General features: G+C 42.4%; 1 protein-coding gene across 1 annotated transcript in view; it reads left to right on the forward strand.

Moving 5' to 3' along the window:
- The window catches only part of timm50 (translocase of inner mitochondrial membrane 50 homolog), a gene marked incomplete at its 5' end in the record, with an annotated part of 85,938 nt that extends 67,488 nt beyond the window's left edge, over positions 1-18,450 (forward strand). Inside the window, 5 exons of the mRNA XM_084320486.1 lie at positions 7,958-8,062; positions 9,687-9,785; positions 15,009-15,165; positions 16,114-16,220; positions 16,416-18,450. Coding sequence (XP_084176612.1) covers positions 7,958-8,062; positions 9,687-9,785; positions 15,009-15,165; positions 16,114-16,220; positions 16,416-16,514 — 567 coding nt within the window. The 3' untranslated portion in view covers positions 16,515-18,450. The remainder of the gene's footprint in view (positions 1-7,957; positions 8,063-9,686; positions 9,786-15,008; positions 15,166-16,113; positions 16,221-16,415) is intronic.
- Positions 18,451-24,544: the final 6,094 nt, after the last annotated feature.

Here is a 24,544-nt window from a genome sequence, read left to right on the forward strand (position 1 = left end):
AATTTCAGAAAACTTGTAATACAAAACAGTCTTGTCTTAATATAAGTAATCAACTGGGGAAGTTTCATTGTGATATCTATTAGTTAATTATTTTACCCTATTCACCTGTAGTGTCTCCCCTTAACAGGCAGACACACTGATATGGTTTTGACAGGCAGACCTTGACTGATATGTTTTTTTTTTTTTTTTAAGATTTTTTTTTTTGCGTTTTATCGCTTTATTGCTACTGGGCAGTCCAGTAGAAAGAGACAGAGGAGGAATGGGAGACAGAGTGGGGGGAAGACATTCGGCAAATAACGACGGGTTCGGGAGTCGAACCCGGGTCGGCCGTGTCGCGGCTGAGCGCGCTATGTGGTTTGCCACTGGGGCGCCCGACTGATATGGTTTTGACAGGCAGACCTTGACTGATATGGTTTTGACAGGCAGACCTTGACTGATATGGTTTTAACAGGCAGACACACTGATATGGTTTTGACAGGCAGACACACTGATATGGTTTTGACAGGCAGACACACTGATATGGTTTTGACAGGCAGACACACTGATATGGTTTTAACAGGCAGACACACTGATATGGTTTTGACAGGCAGACCTTGACTGATATGGTTTTAACAGGCAGACACACTGATATGGTTTTGACAGGCAGACACACTGATGTGGTTTTGACAGGCAGACACACTGATATGGTTTTGACAGGCAGACCTTGACTGATATGGTTTTGACAGGCAGACAGACTGATATGGTTTTGACAGGCAGACAGACTGATATGGTTTTGACAGGCAGACCTTGACTGATATGGTTTTGACAGGCAGACACACTGATATGGTTTTGATAGGCAGACACACTGATATGGTTTTGACAGGCAGACAGACTGATATGGTTTTAACAGGCAGACGCACTGATATGGCTTTGACAGGCAGACACACTGATATGGTTTTAACAGGCAGACAGACTGATATGGCTTTGACAGGCAGACCTTGACTGATATGGTTTTGACAGGTAGACACACTGATATGGTTTTGACAGGCAGACACACTGATATGGTTTTGACAGGCAAGACACACTGATATGGTTTTGACAGGCAGACACACTGATATGGTTTTGACAGGCAGACACACTGATATGGTTTTGACAGGCAGGCCTTGACTGATATGGTTTTGACAGGCAGACACACTGATGTGGTTTTAACAGGCAGACACACTGATATGGTTTTAACAGGCAGACACACTGATGTGGTTTTAACAGGCAGACACCAGCGTTTCCGTTAGCCGGTAATTACCGGTATTTGACCGGCAAAATCTGTTGAAGTCCGACATATTTAATCTCTCCGGTCTTAATGTCCGGTGAAAATAATTCCCTGAGTCTAAGCACAATTTGATTATTTGAATTGTATTAAAATAGGCTAAAATTAAATAGCCTATGCGATGAACGAAACAATCATTACATGATTTGTTTCATCGTTGCTTCTAATAATGACAACGTCGTTGTCAGCGAGAGCTTAGTGCTGGGTGTGCGAACTTTTGTGAAGCTGCAGAGCCGGAGCAACAGCAGCACAATGCAGTACTCCAGCAGTACTCCAATTCAGCCATTTTCAATTCAATGTTGGGTGGGGGGCGCTGTTGTGCGGTTCCCAGAAAAGAGCCAATAACAGCTGAATCTGCTGCTCTGCAGCGCCATACTCTCGCAAATAAGTCATTGGGAGGTGGAGAGAGAGAGTCGTCACGCAGACCCACGATAATGTTGCCGTCTCTCTCTGCCAAATTTCTCAGTTCTTCGCTTGATATAATTAATACAAATGTCCAATATAACGGAATTCGTTAGCTCATAAAAATGTGATTATAACAGACTGTTGTTTATTAATGTCGGGCGACTGCCCACAGACACCTATTTGATTTAAAGTCGGCAGCAGCACGAGTCTCGGGACTTATTTTATTTGGAATATAATGACTTTATACGCAAAAGTAGCCTAGTTTTAAGTAAAAATATTATAAATCTACATGCCTTGATGATGTCATTCTTTTGTTTTGTTGTCATTCTTTTGCCTATCAATTGTTTTTAAGCTCAATAAACTCTGACCGGAATGTCTCTCATTTGACCGGTAGATTGAAATCTACCGGACACTGAGGCCGGCAACAATTTTTTCTAACGGAAACCCTGGCAGACACACTGATATGGTTTTGACAGGCAGACCTTGACTGATATGGTTTTGACAGGCAGCAGACACACTGATATGGTTTTGACAGGCAGACCTTGACTGATATGGTTTTGACAGGCAGACACACTGATATGGTTTTAACAGGCAGACACACTGATATGGTTTTGACAGGCAGACACACTGATATGGTTTTAACAGGCAGACACACTGATATGGTTTTAACAGGCAGACACACTGATATGGTTTTGACAGGCAGACCTTGACTGATATGGTTTTAACAGGCAGACACACTGATATGGTTTTGACAGGCAGACACACTGATGTGGTTTTGACAGGCAGACACACTGATATGGTTTTGACAGGCAGACCTTGACTGATATGGTTTTGACAGGCAGACACACTGATATGGTTTTAACAGGCAGACCTTGACTGATATGGTTTTGACAGGCAGACAGACTGATATGGTTTTGACAGGCAGACCTTGACTGATATGGTTTTGACAGACAGACACACTGATATGGTTTTGACAGGCAGACAGACTGATATGGTTTTAACAGGCAGACACACTGATATGGTTTTGACAGGCAGACCTTGACTGATATGGTTTTGACAGGCAGACACACTGATATGGTTTTGATAGGCAGACACACTGATATGGTTTTGACAGGCAGACAGACTGATATGGTTTTAACAGGCAGACGCACTGATATGGCTTTGACAGGCAGACACACTGATATGGTTTTGACAGGCAGACAGACTGATATGGTTTTGACAGGCAGACAGACTGATATGGTTTTAACATGCAGACACACTTATATGGTTTTGACAGGCAGACACACTGATATGGTTTTGACAGGCAGACCCACTGATATGGTTTTGACAGGCAGACACACTGACATGGTTTTGACAGGCAGACACACTGATATGGTTTTGACAGGCAGACACACTGATATGGTTTTAACAGGCAGACAGACTGATATGGCTTTGACAGGCAGACCTTGACTGATATGGTTTTGACAGGTAGACACACTGATATGGTTTTGACAGGCAGACACACTGATATGGTTTTGACAGGCAAGACACACTGATATGGTTTTGACAGGCAGACACACTGATATGGTTTTGACAGGCAGACACACTGATATGGTTTTGACAGGCAGACAGACTGATATGGTTTTGACAGGCAGGCCTTGACTGATATGGTTTTGACAGGCAGACACACTGATGTGGTTTTAACAGGCAGACACACTGATATGGTTTTAACAGGCAGACACACTGATGTGGTTTTAACAGGCAGACACACTGATATGGTTTTGACAGGCAGACCTTGACTGATATGGTTTTGACAGGCAGCAGACACACTGATATGGTTTTGACAGGCAGACACACTGATATGGTTTTGACAGGCAGACACACTGATATGGTTTTGACAGGCAAACAGACTGATATGGTTTTAACAGGCAGACACTGATATGGTTTTGACAGGCAGACACGCTGATATGGTTTTGACAGGCACACACACTGATATGGTTTTGACAGGCAGACCTTGACTGATATGGTTTTGACAGGCAGACACACTGATATGGTTTTAACAGGCAGACACACTGATATGGTTTTGACAGGCAGACACACTGATATGGTTTTAACAGGCAGACACACTGATATGGTTTTGACAGGCAGACACACTGATATGGTTTTAACAGGCAGAAACACTGATATGGTTTTAACAGGCAGACACACTGATATGGTTTTAACAGGCAGACACACTGATATGGTTTTAACAGGCAGACACACTGATATGGTTTTAACAGGCAGACACACTGATATGGTTTTAACAGGCAGACACACTGATATGGTTTTAACAGGCAGACACACTGATATGGTTTTAACAGGCAGACACACTGATATGGTTTTAACAGGCAGACACACTGATATGGTTTTGACAGGCAGACCTTGACTGATATGGTTTTAACAGGCAGACACACTGATATGGTTTTGACAGGCAGACACACTGATGTGGTTTTGACAGGCAGACACACTGATATGGTTTTGACAGGCAGACCTTGACTGATATGGTTTTGACAGGCAGACACACTGATATGGTTTTAACAGGCAGACCTTGACTGATATGGTTTTGACAGGCAGCAGACACACTGATATGGTTTTGACAGGCAGACCTTGACTGATATGGTTTTGACAGGCAGCAGACACACTGATATGGTTTTGACAGGCAGACCTTGACTGATATGGTTTTGACAGGCAGACACACTGATATGGTTTTAACAGGCAGACACACTGATATGGTTTTGACAGGCAGACACACTGATATGGTTTTAACAGGCAGACACACTGATATGGTTTTAACAGGCAGACACACTGATATGGTTTTGACAGGCAGACCTTGACTGATATGGTTTTAACAGGCAGACACACTGATATGGTTTTGACAGGCAGACACACTGATGTGGTTTTGACAGGCAGACACACTGATATGGTTTTGACAGGCAGACCTTGACTGATATGGTTTTGACAGGCAGACACACTGATATGGTTTTAACAGGCAGACCTTGACTGATATGGTTTTGACAGGCAGACAGACTGATATGGTTTTGACAGGCAGACCTTGACTGATATGGTTTTGACAGACAGACACACTGATATGGTTTTGACAGGCAGACAGACTGATATGGTTTTAACAGGCAGACACACTGATATGGTTTTGACAGGCAGACCTTGACTGATATGGTTTTGACAGGCAGACACACTGATATGGTTTTGATAGGCAGACACACTGATATGGTTTTGACAGGCAGACAGACTGATATGGTTTTAACAGGCAGACGCACTGATATGGCTTTGACAGGCAGACACACTGATATGGTTTTGACAGGCAGACAGACTGATATGGTTTTGACAGGCAGACAGACTGATATGGTTTTAACATGCAGACACACTTATATGGTTTTGACAGGCAGACACACTGATATGGTTTTGACAGGCAGACACACTGATATGGTTTTGACAGGCAGACACACTGACATGGTTTTGACAGGCAGACACACTGATATGGTTTTAACAGGCAGACAGACTGATATGGCTTTGACAGGCAGACCTTGACTGATATGGTTTTGACAGGTAGACACACTGATATGGTTTTGACAGGCAGACACACTGATATGGTTTTGACAGGCAAGACACACTGATATGGTTTTGACAGGCAGACACACTGATATGGTTTTGACAGGCAGACACACTGATATGGTTTTGACAGGCAGACAGACTGATATGGTTTTGACAGGCAGGCCTTGACTGATATGGTTTTGACAGGCAGACACACTGATGTGGTTTTAACAGGCAGACACACTGATATGGTTTTAACAGGCAGACACACTGATGTGGTTTTAACAGGCAGACACACTGATATGGTTTTGACAGGCAGACCTTGACTGATATGGTTTTGACAGGCAGCAGACACACTGATATGGTTTTGACAGGCAGACACACTGATATGGTTTTGACAGGCAGACACACCGATATGGTTTTGACAGGCAAACAGACTGATATGGTTTTAACAGGCAGACACTGATATGGTTTTGACAGGCAGACACGCTGATATGGTTTTGACAGGCACACACACTGATATGGTTTTGACAGGCAGACCTTGACTGATATGGTTTTGACAGGCAGACACACTGATATGGTTTTAACAGGCAGACACACTGATATGGTTTTGACAGGCAGACACACTGATATGGTTTTAACAGGCAGACACACTGATATGGTTTTGACAGGCAGACACACTGATATGGTTTTAACAGGCAGACACACTGATATGGTTTTAACAGGCAGACACACTGATATGGTTTTAACAGGCAGACACACTGATATGGTTTTAACAGGCAGACACACTGATATGGTTTTAACAGGCAGACACACTGATATGGTTTTAACAGGCAGACACACTGATATGGTTTTAACAGGCAGACACACTGATATGGTTTTAACAGGCAGACACACTGATATGGTTTTGACAGGCAGACCTTGACTGATATGGTTTTAACAGGCAGACACACTGATATGGTTTTGACAGGCAGACACACTGATGTGGTTTTGACAGGCAGACACACTGATATGGTTTTGACAGGCAGACCTTGACTGATATGGTTTTGACAGGCAGACACACTGATATGGTTTTAACAGGCAGACCTTGACTGATATGGTTTTGACAGGCAGCAGACACACTGATATGGTTTTGACAGGCAAACAGACTGATATGGTTTTAACAGGCAGACACTGATATGGTTTTGACAGGCAGACACACTGATGTGGTTTTGACAGGCAGACACACTGATATGGTTTTGACAGGCAGACACACTGATATGGTTTTGACAGGCAGACACACTGATATGGTTGACAGGCAGACACACTGATATGATTTTGACAGGCAGACACACACTGATATGGTTTTGACAGGCAGACACACTGATATGGTTTTGACAGGCAAACAGACTGATATGGTTTTAACAGGCAGACACTGATATGGTTTTGACAGGCAGACACGCTGATATGGTTTTGACAGGCAGACACACTGATATGGTTTTGACAGGCAGACCTTGACTGATATGGTTTTGACAGGCAGACACACTGATATGGTTTTGACAGGCAGACAGACTGATATGGTTTTAACAGGCAGACACACTGATATGGTTTTAACAGGCAGACACACTGATATGGTTTTGACAGGCAGACCTTGACTGATATGGTTTTAACAGGCAGACACACTGATATGGTTTTGACAGGCAGACACACTGATGTGGTTTTGACAGGCAGACACACTGATATGGTTTCGACAGGCAGACCTTGACTGATATGGTTTTGACAGGCAGACACACTGATATGGTTTTAACAGGCAGACCTTGACTGATATGGTTTTGACAGGCAGACCTTGACTGATATGGTTTTGACAGGCAGACAGACTGATATGGTTTTGACAGGCAGACAGACTGATATGGTTTTGACAGGCAGACACACTGATATGGTTTTGACAGGCAGACACACTGATATGGTTGACAGGCAGACACACTGATATGATTTTGACAGGCAGACAGACTGATATGGTTTTGACAGGCAGACACACTTATATGGTTTTGACAGGCAGACACACTTATATGGTTTTGACAGGCAGACCTTGACTGATATGGTTTTGACAGGCAGACCTTGACTGATATGGTTTTAACAGGCAGACAGACTGATATGGTTTTGACTGGGAGACACACTGATATGGTTTTGACAGGCAGACAGACTGATATGGTTTTGACAGGCAGACACACTGATATGGTTTTGACAGGCAAGACACACTGATATGGTTTTGACAGGCAGACCTTGACTGATATGGTTTTGACAGGCAGACTGACTGATATGGTTTTGACAGGCAGACAGACTGATATGGTTTTGACAGGCAGACCTTGACTGATATGGTTTTTACAGACAGACACACTGATATGGTTTTGACAGGCAGACACACCGATATGGTTGACAGGCAGACACACTGATATGATTTTGACAGGCAGACACACTGATATGGTTTTGACAGGCAGACACACTGATATGGTTTTGACAGGCAGACACACTGATATGGTTTTGACAGGCAGACACACTGATATGGTTTTGACAGGCAGACACACTGATATTCACATCCTAGTTTCCACAGTGTTTCTCTGAGAACCTACTCTTGATAAATCAACAGGTTCTGTAGTGTAGAGTCACATGAGAAGAGTTAATACATTATGTGTGTTTTTTCAGTTGTCAACAGGTTGGCGTTTTAAGAAGCGCCCCGGCATCGACTACCTGTTCCAGCAGCTGACCCCCCTCTACGAGATCGTCATCTTCACTGCTGAGACTGGCATAGTGAGAGACACACACACACACTTTTACTGCTGAGACTGGCATAGTGAGAGACACACACACACACACACACACCTTTACTGCTGAGACTGGCATAGTGAGAGACACACACACACACACACACACACTATATATATATATATATATATATATATATATATATATATATATATATGCAAACAACGCATTACAGATCACATGGTCTTGATTGTGTGTGCTCTCACGTCTCACCTCGGTGGTGTTTAGTAGGTATTGATTTACACAAGTTTGGAACAGAAGTAATAATGTGTCTCACACACACACACACACACTATATATATATATATATATACAAACAACCCATTACAGATCACATGGTCTTGATTGTGTGTGCTCTCACGTCTCACCTCGTGGTGTTTAGTAGGTATTGATTTACACAAGTTTGGAACAGAAGTAATAATGTTTGAGTGGCACATGGTCAACCAATCAGTAAAGGGCAGAACAAAGTCACTAGTGTCAAACTAAAACAGACGTAATAAAAATAATAAAGTTTAGAAAAGAAAACCAGTTCTAATCTTGTTTGTTTGTGTTTTGTCAGCATCATTACCCTGTGTTCTAGCTAACGGCTAATTGCTATGGCAACAAGCACCTACACACACACACACACACACAATGCTTTAATGCTCCCAAAAGGTGGTGTTTATTTTCACCACATCTCATACCAAATGTTGATCTCATTCTCCACCTTGATCTTGATTGACATGTCAGAGTCTCAAGCGTTTGCTTGTTTTTGTTTGTATGCGACGTGTGCCGTGTGTTTACCATATCAACAACGGTAAACACACGGCACACGTCGCATACAAACAAAAACAAGCAAACGCTTGAGACTCTGACATGTTGACCAATCAAGATCAAGGTGGAGAATGAGATCAACATTTGGTATTGTTGTTGAGATGGTAAACACACACACACACAGACACACATAATAGGTTTGTCTTCCAAGATCATTTAAAGGGGAACTATCTTATAAATGGCCTTTTTGAGTGTTTAGCATTGTTTCCTAGCTATGTGAACTTATATTAATATGATCTATGTCTCAAAATTCTCATATTGGTGCATTCTTCCAATTCTCCTCTCACAATATTCACCCTCACTGAACTGAGTAATTTGAAAATGTGCCCTATATGTGATGTCAGAAAGACACCGCTGCATGTTAATGTTCAGGCGAACCAGAACGCGCAGTGGTTTAGGAGCCCAGGCTCAAAACAGCTCGAGATCTTGAGGTAGAAAAATGCTGTTTTTGAGGACTTGATTAGAAATACAAAACAATGAATAAAAAAATATATATATATTACAGAGGTGTTCCATAGACTCACAGGAATTGTGTAAAAGTGCCCAAATAGTGAAAGAAATTGTAAAATAGTTCCCCTTTAACTATGTCCCTCCCATGCAGGGTTCTGAGGTATAGCGATCATTAACCTTCTTCCAGGGATTTCATGTTACTTTCCACGTGGCTAGGTGGGGGGGGGGCATGTGAAGTAGAGACGTATGAATATCTGGCTTGTTAAATTTCTTTTAAATGTTGTTATATTCTATTCAATTCTAATGATTGACCATTGATGATTATTATTGTTGTGTGTGTGTCTAGACGGCGTACCCTTTGATTGACAGCATTGATCCCCAGGGCTTCGTCATGTATCGTCTCTTCAGAGATGCAACACGCTACATGGAGGGACACCATGTCAAGGTACCACCCCGTGTGTGTGGTGGGGGGTAGGGGGTTGTCGTATACAACACACAAGAGGAACAAACGCTATACATCTGTCTGTAAATGTCTTCCTGTCTGTGTATCTGTCCATATGCCTGCCTTTCTATCCGTCTCTCTGTATCCGTCTGTATCTGTCTGTCTGTATCTGTCTGTCTCTGTATCCATAGGTCTCTGTATCTGTCTGTATCTGTCTGTCTGTATCTGTCTGTCTCTGTATCCATAGGTCTCTGTATCCTTCTCTCTCTGTATCCATCGGTGTCTGTCTCTGTCGTTCTGACTTTTTGCCTGTCTGCGTAAAGTGCGTATCTATTTATCTGTCAGTCTTTCAATCTATCTAGATTTGTTTGTACGCCTGTCTGTTATCTATCCACCCATCCGTCTTTGCTCCTGTCTGTCTCTATCTGCCCGTCTCTCTTGTCTGTCTCTCTGTATGTCTCTATCTATCTCTCCATCTCTGTCTGTCTGTCTCTCTGTTTGTCTCTCTATCTGTCTCCATCTATGTGTGTCTCTCTGTATGTTTCTGTCTGTCTGTCTGTCTCTCTCTCTCCGTCTGTCTTTCTGTCCATATGTGTGCCTGCCTGTTTGTCCACTCCTACAGGTCCACGCGGTTCTTCTAACACACACACACACACACCCAGCCTGACCCGGGCGCCACAATGCTGGGTTACCCCCCGTGTCGTCTCCTCATAGCTGCCTTCTGCTACTCCCATTGATTTCTCCTCTCCTCCACCTCCCGCCCCCCTCCCTCCTCCTCGTCACAATAGACATCTTCCCCCTGCCCTCCGTCCCCCCCTCTTGGGCCTCATTAACCTTATGCCTCCTTCTCTTTCTCCTCTTCTCCCTTCTTCCCTCTCTTCTTCCCCCCCCCCCCCACACACTTCCCCTCTATCCCCCCCACCCCCTCCTTTCTTGTCTCTATCCCTCTGTTCCTCCCTCCCTCCCTCCCTCCCTCCCTCCCTCCCTCTCTCCAACTGTCAGTCTTGCTCCCCAACCGAAGGACAGTCTAGAATCATTAAGAAGTTAGTTAACCTACTTCTCAGCGAAGGAGACACACTTACTTAATATTCCGTCTACATAATGCCGAGGCAGGTCCTGGATGCTACATATGCCGTGGTGTTTACTGACCTCCACCTACTTAAGATGCAACTTGGTAAACACTCATTGTGTAAGACGTGGCGGCGTCCGCTAGATTCCTGCCACGGAGATCTAAATGCAAATTGATCCCACGTCTTATTGTCGCGGCAGCAGGAGAAAAACAGTTGGATTATCCTGCTCCTCCAGCTCCGGTCTCCGTCAGGGCGAGGGTCTGCGTGGCGGCGTCGTGTTGTTATAGGTTCAGTGTCGCATTTTCCCCACTTGTTGAAATCACTCTGGATGAGAGCGTCCGCTAGAATGATGCCTAGAATTGAAATGTAAAATATACCAAATATCTCTGGAATTAAAAAGAAAAGGGTCATGTTATTAGCGAAGGCCATGCAGGGGGCGATTATTGGGATGATGATGGTGGATTCCCCCCCCCCCTTTCGCAGAAATTGAAGTCGCTGGTTGATGGAAACAGACAGAGGAGTAACCCGCACACTCGAAGCTGCGATGCAATAATTTATTGAGACATTATAAAAAGATAATAAAGTTTGGACAGTGATGTTCATAAGACCAGAGCTGGTTGCAGAGTTCTATTTCAGGACGTTTAATCATCCAGACATCTAGGAGACGGAACAGTAAGAATGACACGTGTGAATTGAACATTAAATTGTCGACCTCTGCAGATCTCGACTCGGTCTCCAACATATGTATACTATGCATACATATTATGTAGCCTTGTATCGAAGTATGTATCGAGCTGCATATTTTTCCTCCAAAATCCCAAGATAAGCCTAGGAAATCAATACTGTGATCATAGCCTGACATGTCAGACCCGTGCAAACGGGCGTCAATAAAATCAATTTGACTTACCATGGTGATGTGTTGGTGTCTTATCTCTTATGCCGGGGGGGGATTCCCGGCGCTGCGATTACATTAAAGTACAGGAAAAAGACTGTTTTGCCATTTATCTAATGTGTTACCAAGGCAATGGGCTGTCGGTGTGCAATCAGACAGGAGTTTAAATCGCAATTTAGTACAGAGAGGGGCACAAAATCGTCTTCTTCCACACTGTAATGTGATTACAGCACCAGGAATCCCCCCCGGGCATGAAAGACAAAACACTGACTCATCACCATCATAAAACTAAGTAAAAAGAAACAAACCGCTGTGAACGAAGGGTGCGCTGCATTTACACAAGACAAAATGCCCAGGATGGATGTACAAATAGAGAGAGGGCGAGATGTGGAGGAAGGATTGTGTTGCCAGACGACCCTACAGTGAGAGGTAGATCGATGGATGGATCGACGGATGGATGAGTCTTTATTGTGCAATAAAAAAGTAGTTATCTCTCATTTGCTCATTATATGCCTGTTACACAAAGACAACACAAACAATAAATTATATGGAATTCTCCCACTGTCTTCGATGCACTTTACACCGGGACGTTTCCCCAACCCCACAGATTGAGCCCATTCCCCCAGATCTCTTTCAGCCCCGTCCAGGTCCCTGCTGGACAGATAGTATTGATGTATGGATGGATGAAGGGATGAAAGGAGGTGTGAGCAGGGCCCGTATGGGTCCCCAGAGGGTTGGCTGTTGTGGTGGATTTTGATGGCGATGTGGTTTCTACTTTCTACAAGTTGCCAAACAGTTTGCATGGCCACAGATGGCTCTTGTCAATAGCATGAGCCGCTCGATTTGACGAGTCACAGTTGTCGCACTGAGGGAATAATCAGACGTGTGTGCCGCGTGCATGTGTGCGTGCATGCGTGGAACAGTTTCTGGCCTATTAGAGAGGGCTTGACCTCTCATCCCAGGTGCAAGTGTGTGCGTTTGGTCACTTCTGGGTCCATGGTCTCACTGTGGTGCAAAACGGTAGACCATGTTGGCCAAATTGAAGGCCGCTCTGTTAACCGTTTAGTGGCTAAAGGTTTACTTTGGTGCACTTTGGTTGCAAAGTAGGAGATTGTCAATTAGGACTAAATACATTATACCAATGAAAATATAACAATCTCATAATTGGTGGCCAAATTGTTCATCTATGTTGCCTCGCTGTCTCCTGTGTCTTGTCACCTAAAAGATCCCCTCCACGTGTGTTTTTAGAAACACTTAAGAAATGTTGAATATAGAATAACAATTAGTTTGGTTTGGTTTTTCCATCAAAAATGTTCAATAAACTATTGAAAATGTCTTCTCAGCCTTCCTACACCTTTACCCTCATTGAGAATGTAAGGATCTATGAGGCCCCACCCCTATTTCCCTCAATATGTTCCCCCAGCCGGCTAACTTTCTCTTTTTACACCTAAAAATGTGTTTAGCCGAAACACAACACTTCTTGGCTCACAATCTTGTTGTAACTAAGAGATTCACTGAAAAATAGGATGTTTTCATGTATCAACTTATAACATTAGTTTTCACGTTAGCAGTTAGCATCTCCTGGATGTAAATAGTTAAGTCTCTTGGATGACTGCGTGGCCAGCTGTCTCTCTGATAGGTTCACAGGATTAGTGGCGTCGACACAGTGGCTCAGATTTTGGGGATTTATAGAGAAGCCCCCCCCCCCCCCCTCCAGTGGAAGAATGTGAGAAGGGCGCTCTGGATGACAAGTTCTGTACAAATATCCGTATAGTCAGTGTTTCCAAGAGGAGTTAACTGTAGAAAAATCACATTTTTGAGTGGATTGGACCTTTTAACAAATTCACCAACATATGAAGGTAATTGTTGGGAATCTAGTTTGACAGGAGTGTGAGTCCTCTACTGGCAACTTTCTTCCTTCTTCAGGGAGAACATGGAAGTGGTCATTTACAGTCACATCGAGTGTACATACAGAAATAAGCACAGGGAAAAAAAGCATATAAAATCATAACAATAAGACAACAAGTCGAGGCAATCAAATGGCAAGGATAACAAATTAATTAAAACACATACAACTTGATTGACAAAGGTTGGAGATCAAGGTTTTAAACTCTAAAGAGAATCTCAAGCTTTAAGGACTGTTGGAGTTCATTCATACCCTGTTAAAACACACACACACACACACACACGCTTATTACAAAACATGTTAAATGCTTTGTTGGAATCCACCAATATAATTATGCATACATGAGTTTCAAATATTTCACAAATGGCTCAAGGTAGTTTCTAAGGAACCTGCACACACACCAAACGCTTCCTAGCCATGTTACGCCGACACTTGGGACTGTGCATATTAATACACATTAGTCTACACATGTCTTGAGGCAAATGGACATGAGCACACACACACACACACACACACCCGTGTGCACATGTTCACACACACACACACACACACACACACACACACACACACACACACACACACACACACACACACACACAGCCTGTGAGGGTAGACAGATGCTTATTATTTATTGGGTGTGAAGAGGATGGACTGATGTGTCCATGGGGCTTTACACGTGCACACACACCCTATACACATGCACACATTCATACAGACACACACACACACACCCACCAACCCATGCGTATGCAGTGTTCAGGAGGGCCCCTCCCCCTGCTGTGGCAGACGTGTGTAGGTTGGGGAGGTGGGGGTCGTGTGTGTGTGTGTGAGGGAGAGAGAGTTAGAGGTGGGGGACCAGATGAGCCCAATGATAGAGCAGCGTCCCTCTCCATCTGTCTCCCTCTCACACACACACACGCACACACCAGCACCACCTCCACTCACACATAAGCCAGCTGGGACCACCAGGGAAAGTGTGTGTGTGTGTGTGTGTACTTCTAAGTTTTCATGTAAAGTATCATAATGTTTGTGTCTTGAAAAGATGACCAGGATGTATTACACTTATTAATTTATTATGGGGGAAAGAAATACACAATTCACACTTCCTCTCCTCCCTCTTCTCTCTCTCTTTCTCCTGTGTTTCTCCATCTCTCCCCGTCTCTCTGTCTCGGTCTCTCTCTGTCTCTGTCTCTGTCTCTCTCTCTCTCTCTCTCTCTGTCTCTCTCTCTCTCTCTCTCTCTCTCTCTCTCTCTCTCTCTCTCTCTCTCTCTCTCTCTCTCTCTCTCTCTCTCTCTCTCTCTCTCTCTCTCTCTCTCTCTCTCTCTCTCTCTCTCTCTCTCTTTTCCCCCCCTCTCCAGGACGTCTCTTGTTTGAACCGTGACACCAGTAAGGTGATAGTGGTGGACTGTAAGCGCGAGGCCTTCAGGCTGCAGCCTTTTAACGGCATGGCGCTGAAGAAGTGGGATGGCAACTCTGAAGACAGAACGCTGTACGACCTGGCCAACTTCCTCAAGAGTAAGAACACGCTAAGAACACGCGGTACATGTCTTCATCAGAGATGTCCCGGTGGTTCCAGAAGGGAGTTCTCCGTGGCCGTCGCCCCTGGCGAGAATTAATATTAGCTACAGTGTTTTTTACTACACAACATAGAACCCAGTAGGGCTTCGTTCGATGGGTATGGGATTCGAATATAAAATGTGATTATTTAAAAAAAAGAATAAATAATTTTTTTTTTTTTTTGCTAAATCAACTCTGCCTCTCTTTGTTAACTACAACAAGCAATTCTGTTTGTTATTTAAGATGAGGTCGGACTCGGCACTGACCGATTTGTGTTCATTGTGCTGCTTTTATAAAGCCTCAAATGACGGCTTACAATATTTCATGAAAGCAAAGTGTTTCCTTTGTCTAAGATTTTAAAAGGTTTAAACTTTACAGCACTGACAAAGTTGAACAAAGTGCTGTACAAGTCCCACAACATTAAAAAAAAAAAATTTTTAAATAAAAGAAAATTAATTTTTTTTTTATTTAATTGTTTTATTTTATTTCGAAACTTCGAATTAAAATCGAATCTCGGACCCGAAGCTTCGAATTCCAAAAAAAATATCGAAGGTCAGCCCTAGAACCCAGTGGTTCTCCGAGATCGTACCCTACCTGCATATAATCCTTTTTATCTGTAGATACTATATCTATATCTGTACATATCCCTTACCTACCTACTCTTACTAGTTACGCTGCTGGCCAGTATGACTTACTACCATAGAGTGTCTTTATACATGTATCACTTTACATATTAATACTATAACTCTATATACATCTGATTAGCTCTATACTCATAGTACTAATTTATATATTGTATACCCAGTTTAATCACCTGTGCAATAGAGAGAAACACTAAATATGTTCTTTCCGAGACGAGTAAGAAATGTTTGGCTTAATTGACCTCCCCCTCTCTCTCCCCCTCAGCTATTGCTCTGAGTGGAGTAGATGACGTGCGTTCGGTTCTGGAGAACTATGCCCTGGAGGATGACCCCATAGATGCCTTCAAACGCAGACAAGCTCAGCTGGCACAGGTAGGAGGAGGAATCAAAGCACCACATCAGACGGAACCTTTTCCATACTTCTAAATTAGAATCTTAAATAATTTCTTTCCACTTCTCTGTCTCTCCCTCTCTCTCTGTCTCTGTCTCTCACTCTCTCTATCTGTCTCTTTCTATCTCTGTCTCATCTCTGTCTCTCTGTGTCTCTCTCTCTCTCTCTCTCTCTAGGAGGAAGAACAGCGCCTGGCAGAGCTTGCCCAGCAGAAGAAACAAGGCATCTCTCTTGGCTCAATTGCCGGAAGGTTCTGGCGCTCTAAACAACAGTGAGCCCGCCCCCTTTTCCACACACCCACCAATTGCAGCCGAGCCCTTCACCCTCTCTGCCCAATCGGTGGACAATTCTGCAATGGGTGAGGGTCGAGAGGGAGCGACCGTTCCGGTCTTCATCTTGAAAAGTCACAATGAACCAGTCATGTTTCGGTGAGTGGGACTGCGGCGCTGGCACGGAGCAAAGACATTGGTTAACCCTCTGAACCAATGAGAGAGGCACTTCCTGGTTCTCTTGGGACGTGAGGCAGCAGGTCGGCAGCCATCTGTCACTCATTGGTTCTCTGTTGTCACCTGACGCATAGTAAAGGCTGCTGATTCGTTAAACAACGTTCACCTACTTCAGGTTCAGACTCTGTTGTTGGGTCGTCCGAGAGACTGATCCCGGACCAGTGCTTCTACCGCAACTCCAGCACTGGTCCGGCTCTCCGGCCCCAGGGGTCTGCACTTGGATCAGCGCGGCACTGCAGTCTCCTCCTCACATGGGTTTCTGTATTTTTATTTTATTTTATTTTCTATTTTTGCAAGAAATATTGTATATCTAAGACTGTGCTGACTAGGGCTTTAGGAAAGAATGAAGAATAATAATTATTCTTTGTAATAATAGAGACAAATATTCTATTATATCTCAATCTGCTGCACTTGCAGAGGACTCAACTTGATGGAGCAAATGAGAGCTCCTGGGGGCTCTGATGGACACTCGGCTATGCCAATGAGACGGAAGGGGTGTGTCACTGGCTGAGCCAATGTTGGAGGAAGAGAGGAGTGTGAGGGACTTTCACATCTCTGCCAATAGAAAGAGAGTACATTCAGTATGGTAGAACCTTGTTTATGCCAATCTCAGATTTCAGGATTGACCAGTCTGTAGAACTGATATATTAAGGAATACAGTGACATGAAAATGTTATTTAAATGATGGTGTGTTGTTGGAATTTCCTCATTCATACATGCAACTAAAAGCGTTTAACCTGCAAATGCATCTACCGGTATACAGAATGTTTTAAGTGTGTGTGTGTGTGCATGTTTCATATTTTGTATGAGGTTTCTGTTTGGAATTTCAGTATGTTTGAGTATTAACAATTAATTCTGCCAACACTACGTCCATTCCTGAGTGGCTATAGGGATAAATAAGGTTCTACAGTATAGTGAACGGCTGCTGGTTGAAGTTCCTCTCCTGTGGACTCCGCTCCAGGACGGGCTTGGGCGATATGGGGGGGGGGGACACTAATATCAAGATATTCAAAGGGACTATTATGTAACTGATTATATCACAACATCTGCTTGGGTATGGGGAAATCTCGTTAGATGATCCAATTGATCATCGTACATTGGATTACATTGTAATGAGATGTCTGACACAATATCAGAATTATGAAACTATCATTTGCGATTAACATTCTCAAATATGTCAGAAATTATTTGGTGAAAAATCCAACTTAATGACTTTTTTGAGGAACCGATATTGAAAATGAAATTGTGTTTCATGATTCATAAATATAAAAAAAAATACAATAATAATAATGCAGGCAGGACCTGTTCAGAGGTCTTTAAAAATAATGTAAATACAATCATAAGTCAGTGAATAATCTGTATATTGCCCAGCCTTACCCCAGACGACTTAAAACCCAAGTTGAAACATTCTGGTCCTTGAAGCTGAATCTTGATAAGCTCTCCTTGCCTCCTCTCTCCTCATTTCACCTCCTTGCCACGCCCCATCTCCCATAATTGGGACTATGTCCATATAGAATCTGGCCTTCTCGATACCGTGTATTTGGGATTGTGGGACAGGTGATGATGGGGAGGCCGCCATCTTAAATTATTTCCATGACTCTTCACAGTCTTTAGATTCCATCCAAATAACCTCTTTCATCTGCGCCCGGTCTATTCTGGAATATTCAGATCTTGGGGCATAAATACAGGGGGAGGAGCTGCACATGGGCCTATGGTTACGGGGGGGGGGGGGGCTCAAAGAGGGAGTAGTGCCCACACTACAAATGGACCTGGTGGGGGAGGGGGGACAAGTACCTGGCCCCCTACTGAGCCGCTTATGCCTGTGATTCAGATGCAGGCAGCCAGTTTGTGACCCAGTTGTCTTAAGTACACAGGGGGGAGGGGACACAGGGAATCAAGGACAAGAGTTTGAGGACTTGGGTCGTTGTCTGCATATTATGTGCTTATTGAATGTTCTGTGAGATTCCGTTGATGTGAACCATTCATTTGCAAACAAATCCTCAATAAAAGGAAACAAAACTACCAACTATATTGTTCTGGACTCTTTCTGACTACAATTGATTTTTAATACCTTGTGTTCAACTACATTAAAATTTTTTATAAGTTGTCTTATCGTGACACTAAATTAAGTTTGGTTGAAAATGACCTACACAAAATATAATTATTCTCAGAAGCCCAGGATTTGGGTATTATTGTGTGTCTATAGTGGCATGTAACCCAATCGATAGTCATTGTCGATCAGAGTGAGGGAGATTAAAGTGGACATTGCCACACACTGTTATCGTAATCTCCCTCAGTGCACCTGAAGATGGCTGCTGGCAGCATCACGGGAGCATCGCAGGTGAAGATGGTGCAGGAGACTGAGAAAGTTGGAACGTTCAAAACAACTGGAATCTTCATTCAAATGATGTGTCGCTGTGGTGGCAACACAAATAAAATAAACCTCATGCACAGTAAGACTTGTTCCTTGACTGTTAATAGGAGTTATAACATAATTATGTAAACCATCTCTTACGTGTCCCACACAAATTATCATTCCTGAATGTTGATTTTAATATATTGCTCATTCTATGACATGTTTGTGGTGGAATTGGGCTCTTAAGACTTATTCTACTTGCCTTGGCTGAACTGGATAGTTTTGAAGGCAGTATTTTCCTCTATTTTATTTAATTTTATTTGTATTCCAAATTACCTCATTTTAAGTCCTGTTATACAAAAAATAGCCAAGGCATGTTTTGTAGCATTGTCTGACCCTTACAATACATTTATATTTGAGGTGCAAAATGGAAAGTCTCTGGAAGCAAAAATAATTAAATACACTCTCACTCTAAACAATAGATAAGTGAGTGACTTTTAATTTTTTGTATATACTGTATATATTCTATATTGCTTGAAAACAATGTTTACTGAATTAACTGGAAATCCTGAAGATTAAAGTATTTAAATTTTTTCAGGATTCTTGGCATCAGAATAGTATACTTAAAAAGTCCAAATTAAACCTCTTGAAGATCTCCATCCCCTTCTGAAATACATGATAAAGACTCACCAAAGCCATAACCTCAAACACACAACTGGACAAATCTACCGAATACTTTGAGAAAACGAAATTGAAGATTTAAGCTATATACAAAATAAATGGGAGAAGGAACTGAAAACAAATATACCAGATAATGAGTGGAATCAAAGTTTTAAAGATATCTTCCATTACATAAAATCACCCTTTTGGCAGGAGTACACTTGGAAAATAAATATAAAGTACTTTAGAACACCATTGAATATATCCAAATTCACACAAAATAATCCCAGTTACTGGAGGGAATGTAGGGAGAATAATGCTGACCATACATCTTCACATATAAATAAAATACAAATCCACTGGTCAGATATTTTACACATAATGGAACAGATTTTCGAGAAAGTGGGGTATCTACAAAAATGTACTGTTAGGAACACGCCCCAAAAACCTACAAAAAGAAGAATTTATATTTTATTTTGAGAACAGCACTTAAGACGTATCTCCCAAATTAAACAAGTGGTTAGAAACTAGAGGATAATATCTTTTTTGCATGCTATAATATAGGATTTTGTAAGTTACCTTTTCCATACTAATATAGCAGCTATATGTATGGAAAAGGTAACTTACAAAATCAACAAGAATGGAAATATGCTGGAAAAAAGATGTGGTTTCTTTATGGAAAGGTATTTGACGACAGGCTTCGAGATGAGGATTTAAGTAATACACATGAAACGAATAGAAAACTATAGTATAGGCAGAGCGTTCTCTTTTACTAATTGTTGGGGAACACTGTAACAGGTACAATGAAAATTCAAGTCCTTTTGACTTTTTCTTCTTTTTTTCATCTATATTTTTTATTTGATATGTATGTGCATGGGGACAAGTATAGGATGGATATTGGATGTATACTATGGATTGATGGATATGTATACTAGTCCAGGATCAGTAACATCTACTGGTACACTCTTTTGTTTATGTGCACTTATGTTTTTGTATGCACTAGTAATGGATAAAAGAAAAATGCAAAAAACGGTCAAGATTTAAAATATATACGTACGTACATTTGTGTGTATATGCATACATGTATGTATGGATATGTGTATATGTATCTATGTGTGTATGTACATATACTACACCTAAATGTAGTGACTTCATTGACACAAGAAAGTATAAAAAAAAGAAGAAGAGTAGTACAACTTTCAACAGCTCACAATTATAGTAAATACACAACTTCACTCACTGTTGTGGAAAATATCTTGTATGTTTGCAAACTATTGAGTGCACGTTAGAACAGCATCCCATTTGTTGGGACAAACTGTATAAAAGAAAAAAATGCTTCACATTCTAAAAGGAAGCAGAATATACATAAAAAGAATAATACATGGCAATTAAAAAAAAAGTGTGATTCTTCTTCAGTGGCACTGCCCTTTTCCCTATACCAAACACTCAAAACCTCCATTGTCTTAAAATGTCTACAGGTTATTCACCTTTTAAACTGGATTTAGCCTATACTCTGAGATCTTAAATCATATAGTCATAACCCAAAAGAAGTAGTCTATGTTTTCTTGGGTGAAGAAATAACTTGTTGATGTAGTCACAAAGAGTCACTGGAGTTCCAGTTTCAAGTTTAGTTTTATTTGTCACAAGGTGCATGCACATTACAGTGAAATGCTTGGTTCTGTATGAGCCCCCTGAGATTATGCTTCATACAGAAAAAAGTCAAAAGAATAAAGGCCAAACACTATACAAAATATACAGTATAACTAAAGTACAAAGTGAAGTATACAAAATGCAAACGATAAAGCACAGAGTCATTGAGTATCCTGGTGGCCTGGACTAGACGCTCGCCTGGGTTTAGACCGGGGTCATTTCAGCTATTTTAGCCATTTTTGACCAACACTCTTTATGATCACGCGCAGCCGCAGGGGGCTCGTTGGCGCGTGCAGCGCCGCTGCTGACCCTCTTCAAATATTGACCGATCCAGATTAACGTCCATCAAAATAGTAGTGGTCCTTCTCGGGATATTTATTTATGTAGCGTTTAAATGTGTCTAAATTCCGTAGGATTTAAAACACTCAGCTCTGGAATGTTTTAAAGGGTTTAGGTGTATTTAGGGGGTATTTGGAAAGGGGATGCCAGCTTTTGGGATTAGCACATTGAAGTTATAGAGCTAGTTGTTTGTAGTTTAGGAATCCTTTGACGTTGGTTTTGGGATTAAAACTAAACCTACAAAGTGTCGGTCTTGGAGAAAAAAAGCGTGCGTGAGTTGATTTGCATCCATAGTTTATTATGTATAGAGATCAGATCAGATAGGGTTACGGTTACCCATTACGCACGGCCGTTGTTCCTCCACGCGCATGGATGAGGGAACCGTGTGCGCCTATAAAACTGACTTCTGCATAAAATAAGAGATTCCTTTATTGATCCCCTTGGGGAAATTCGGGTGTTTTATAGCAGCATGGCGGAGTATACAGGTATATGGGCAGGGTAATAGTAGAAAGAGACATAAATATAGGCAATATACAGTTAGATTTGAATATAAAAATCTGATGAGAAAAATAAACAGGTGCAGATGCTGCGTGCTCTATCGGTTATAGTATAGGTTATAAGTTACAATAAATATAGGCCATAAATAATTTGAATCTGAGTAAACATGCAGTACAACGCAGTACACACACGGAACCCTGGCATGATATATACGTTGTATAGGCAGCCCGTGCAGGTTTCGGTGATGGAAGAATCGGACACATAGTTTAGTCACTCACTGCAGACATTACTAATAGTTCTCGAGATCTGCGGCCGTTAGGTCATTGTTACCGATGCGTCAAGTGGCTTAGATATGTTAATGCGGCCGCTGTCGTGCGTGAATTGACATTAAAGATGTTAATGCCGCCGCTTGACAGCTCTGCTTCTCGCGCCTACCTGCAAACTGCAAGGTGACAGAACCAACAGCGAGCGCACCGAGCGACAGCCGCGGGACAGACGCGCACGTGCCAACATGTTTACTGCCCGCGGGGCATTCCTCGTGGGAGACTTTGAGTGTGTGTGTGTGTGGGGGGGGGGGACTTAATCTCTCACTTTCATCTAATACCACTAAGATTGTTTAGGTCCATAACGGAGGCGGTGGCATGGGAATTACTGTGAATCATATCGATTTAAGCGTTAAAGCCCACACATTGCTGTGTGTGTGCAGTGTGTGTGTGTGTGTGTGTGTGTGTGTGCGTGTGTGTGTGTGTGCAGTGTGTGTGTGTGTGTGTGTGTCTCTATAAAGTACATCAAACACAGTAGTACATGTAATACTATACTATAGTACATTTTACTGTATATTTTTAGTATGTATATTTTAGAATACACATATTTTAGAATGTATATATTTGACTGTGTTTTCTTATTTTTGACTACCCTAAATGTTTATTGTGAGCGATCTGTGGTGCTGAATTTCCCTCGGGACAAATGAATAATATTCTATATTTTAGGCATTTAGATGACCAGTGAGAAATGATTAAGTCTTATCTGATTCTAAACTATATTCTCTACAGTGTATTGCTCGTGAAGTCATACAGGCTATAGAGGTGTGACGCTGGGAAGACTCGGGCCATATAGCCGAAGCATTTGGTTTGCAAAAGGCAACGTGCCATTTAATTTGTCCCCGAATAGACACAAAGAAGAGACGAGGGGCGACCCTTTCTGTATCCTCTGCGGGGAGGTGCGAACAGACTGCCGGCACGTAGACATGACACCTCGAGGGGTCGAGGCCTGTAAACGACCGAGCACGCGACTGGACTGGAGGCGCACGCACGCGAGCCTGGGAACCGTGGTCGTCTCGAGCCGCGGAGGTGTCGCGCTTGGCACCTCGCGGGGTTAAAGGCAGAAGCTCCACTCGGCCGATTGACATTTGATGTTCTCGCTCACAGAGTCACACCTCCGCGACGCTCGTTCTCACGGTGACCCTTCTCTCCTCCTGCCGCCCTGGTCTCTTCACCAAGCGCGGTCAGGCACAGTGACGTCACCACTAGCCTGTTGCTGGACACGTTGGGGGTGTTGCGCGTTCTTTTTGGAGCCAATAAATTAAATACTAACCCACCTGTGTGTTACTTCTTCTACATAACATAATCATAATCATAACAACAGCAATACAGTTGTACAGTTTCTACGTCAACTCTTTTCTGGACTCTTTTTGTATCACAAACAGCTACTGTATTTGCAAATCTGCTTAATCTGGTATGTCATAAATGTATAGATGTAGTATTGTCTATCTGTCATGTACATGACCCTGATGTAACACAAGACGAAAGTCTTTCTCTGGTCTGCATCCCCTTAACAGTTTATGTATTGAGCTGTACTGCCCATTCTGCAACCTGTTAATAAAGTTTTCAATCAATCAATCAATACTAATAGGATATTTAAAATGTTTATATATTATAATAGAACAATAATAATAATCATAGTAATAATGATAATAATAGTAATTAGGCAACAGTATTAGAACGCCATTCACCTAAATCTTGGTAGGCCCTATTTGGCACTTTAAATTCGTATTCTTATTCTTATATTAGCCCATTTTGAAGACAATAATTACAGCATTAAATGTTCACTATCAGTAGGCTATCAGATATAGCCCAAATATTTACCTTTTTACTTTAGACAACTTATTGCCTATATATTATTATCGGGCTTGCTTGAATGTCCACAGAGACTCACGCCGTGCACGCGGCGCATGCTAAATACCTGTTAGCGCGTGCTGCTGTGGTCAGGTCCCTTGAGGCGAATATTACCGCATCAT

The sequence above is a fragment of the Notolepis coatsorum genome, assembly GCF_963971535.1.
Source record: "Notolepis coatsorum genome assembly, chromosome: 1".
Classification (NCBI taxonomy): domain Eukaryota; kingdom Metazoa; phylum Chordata; class Actinopteri; order Aulopiformes; family Paralepididae; genus Notolepis; species Notolepis coatsorum.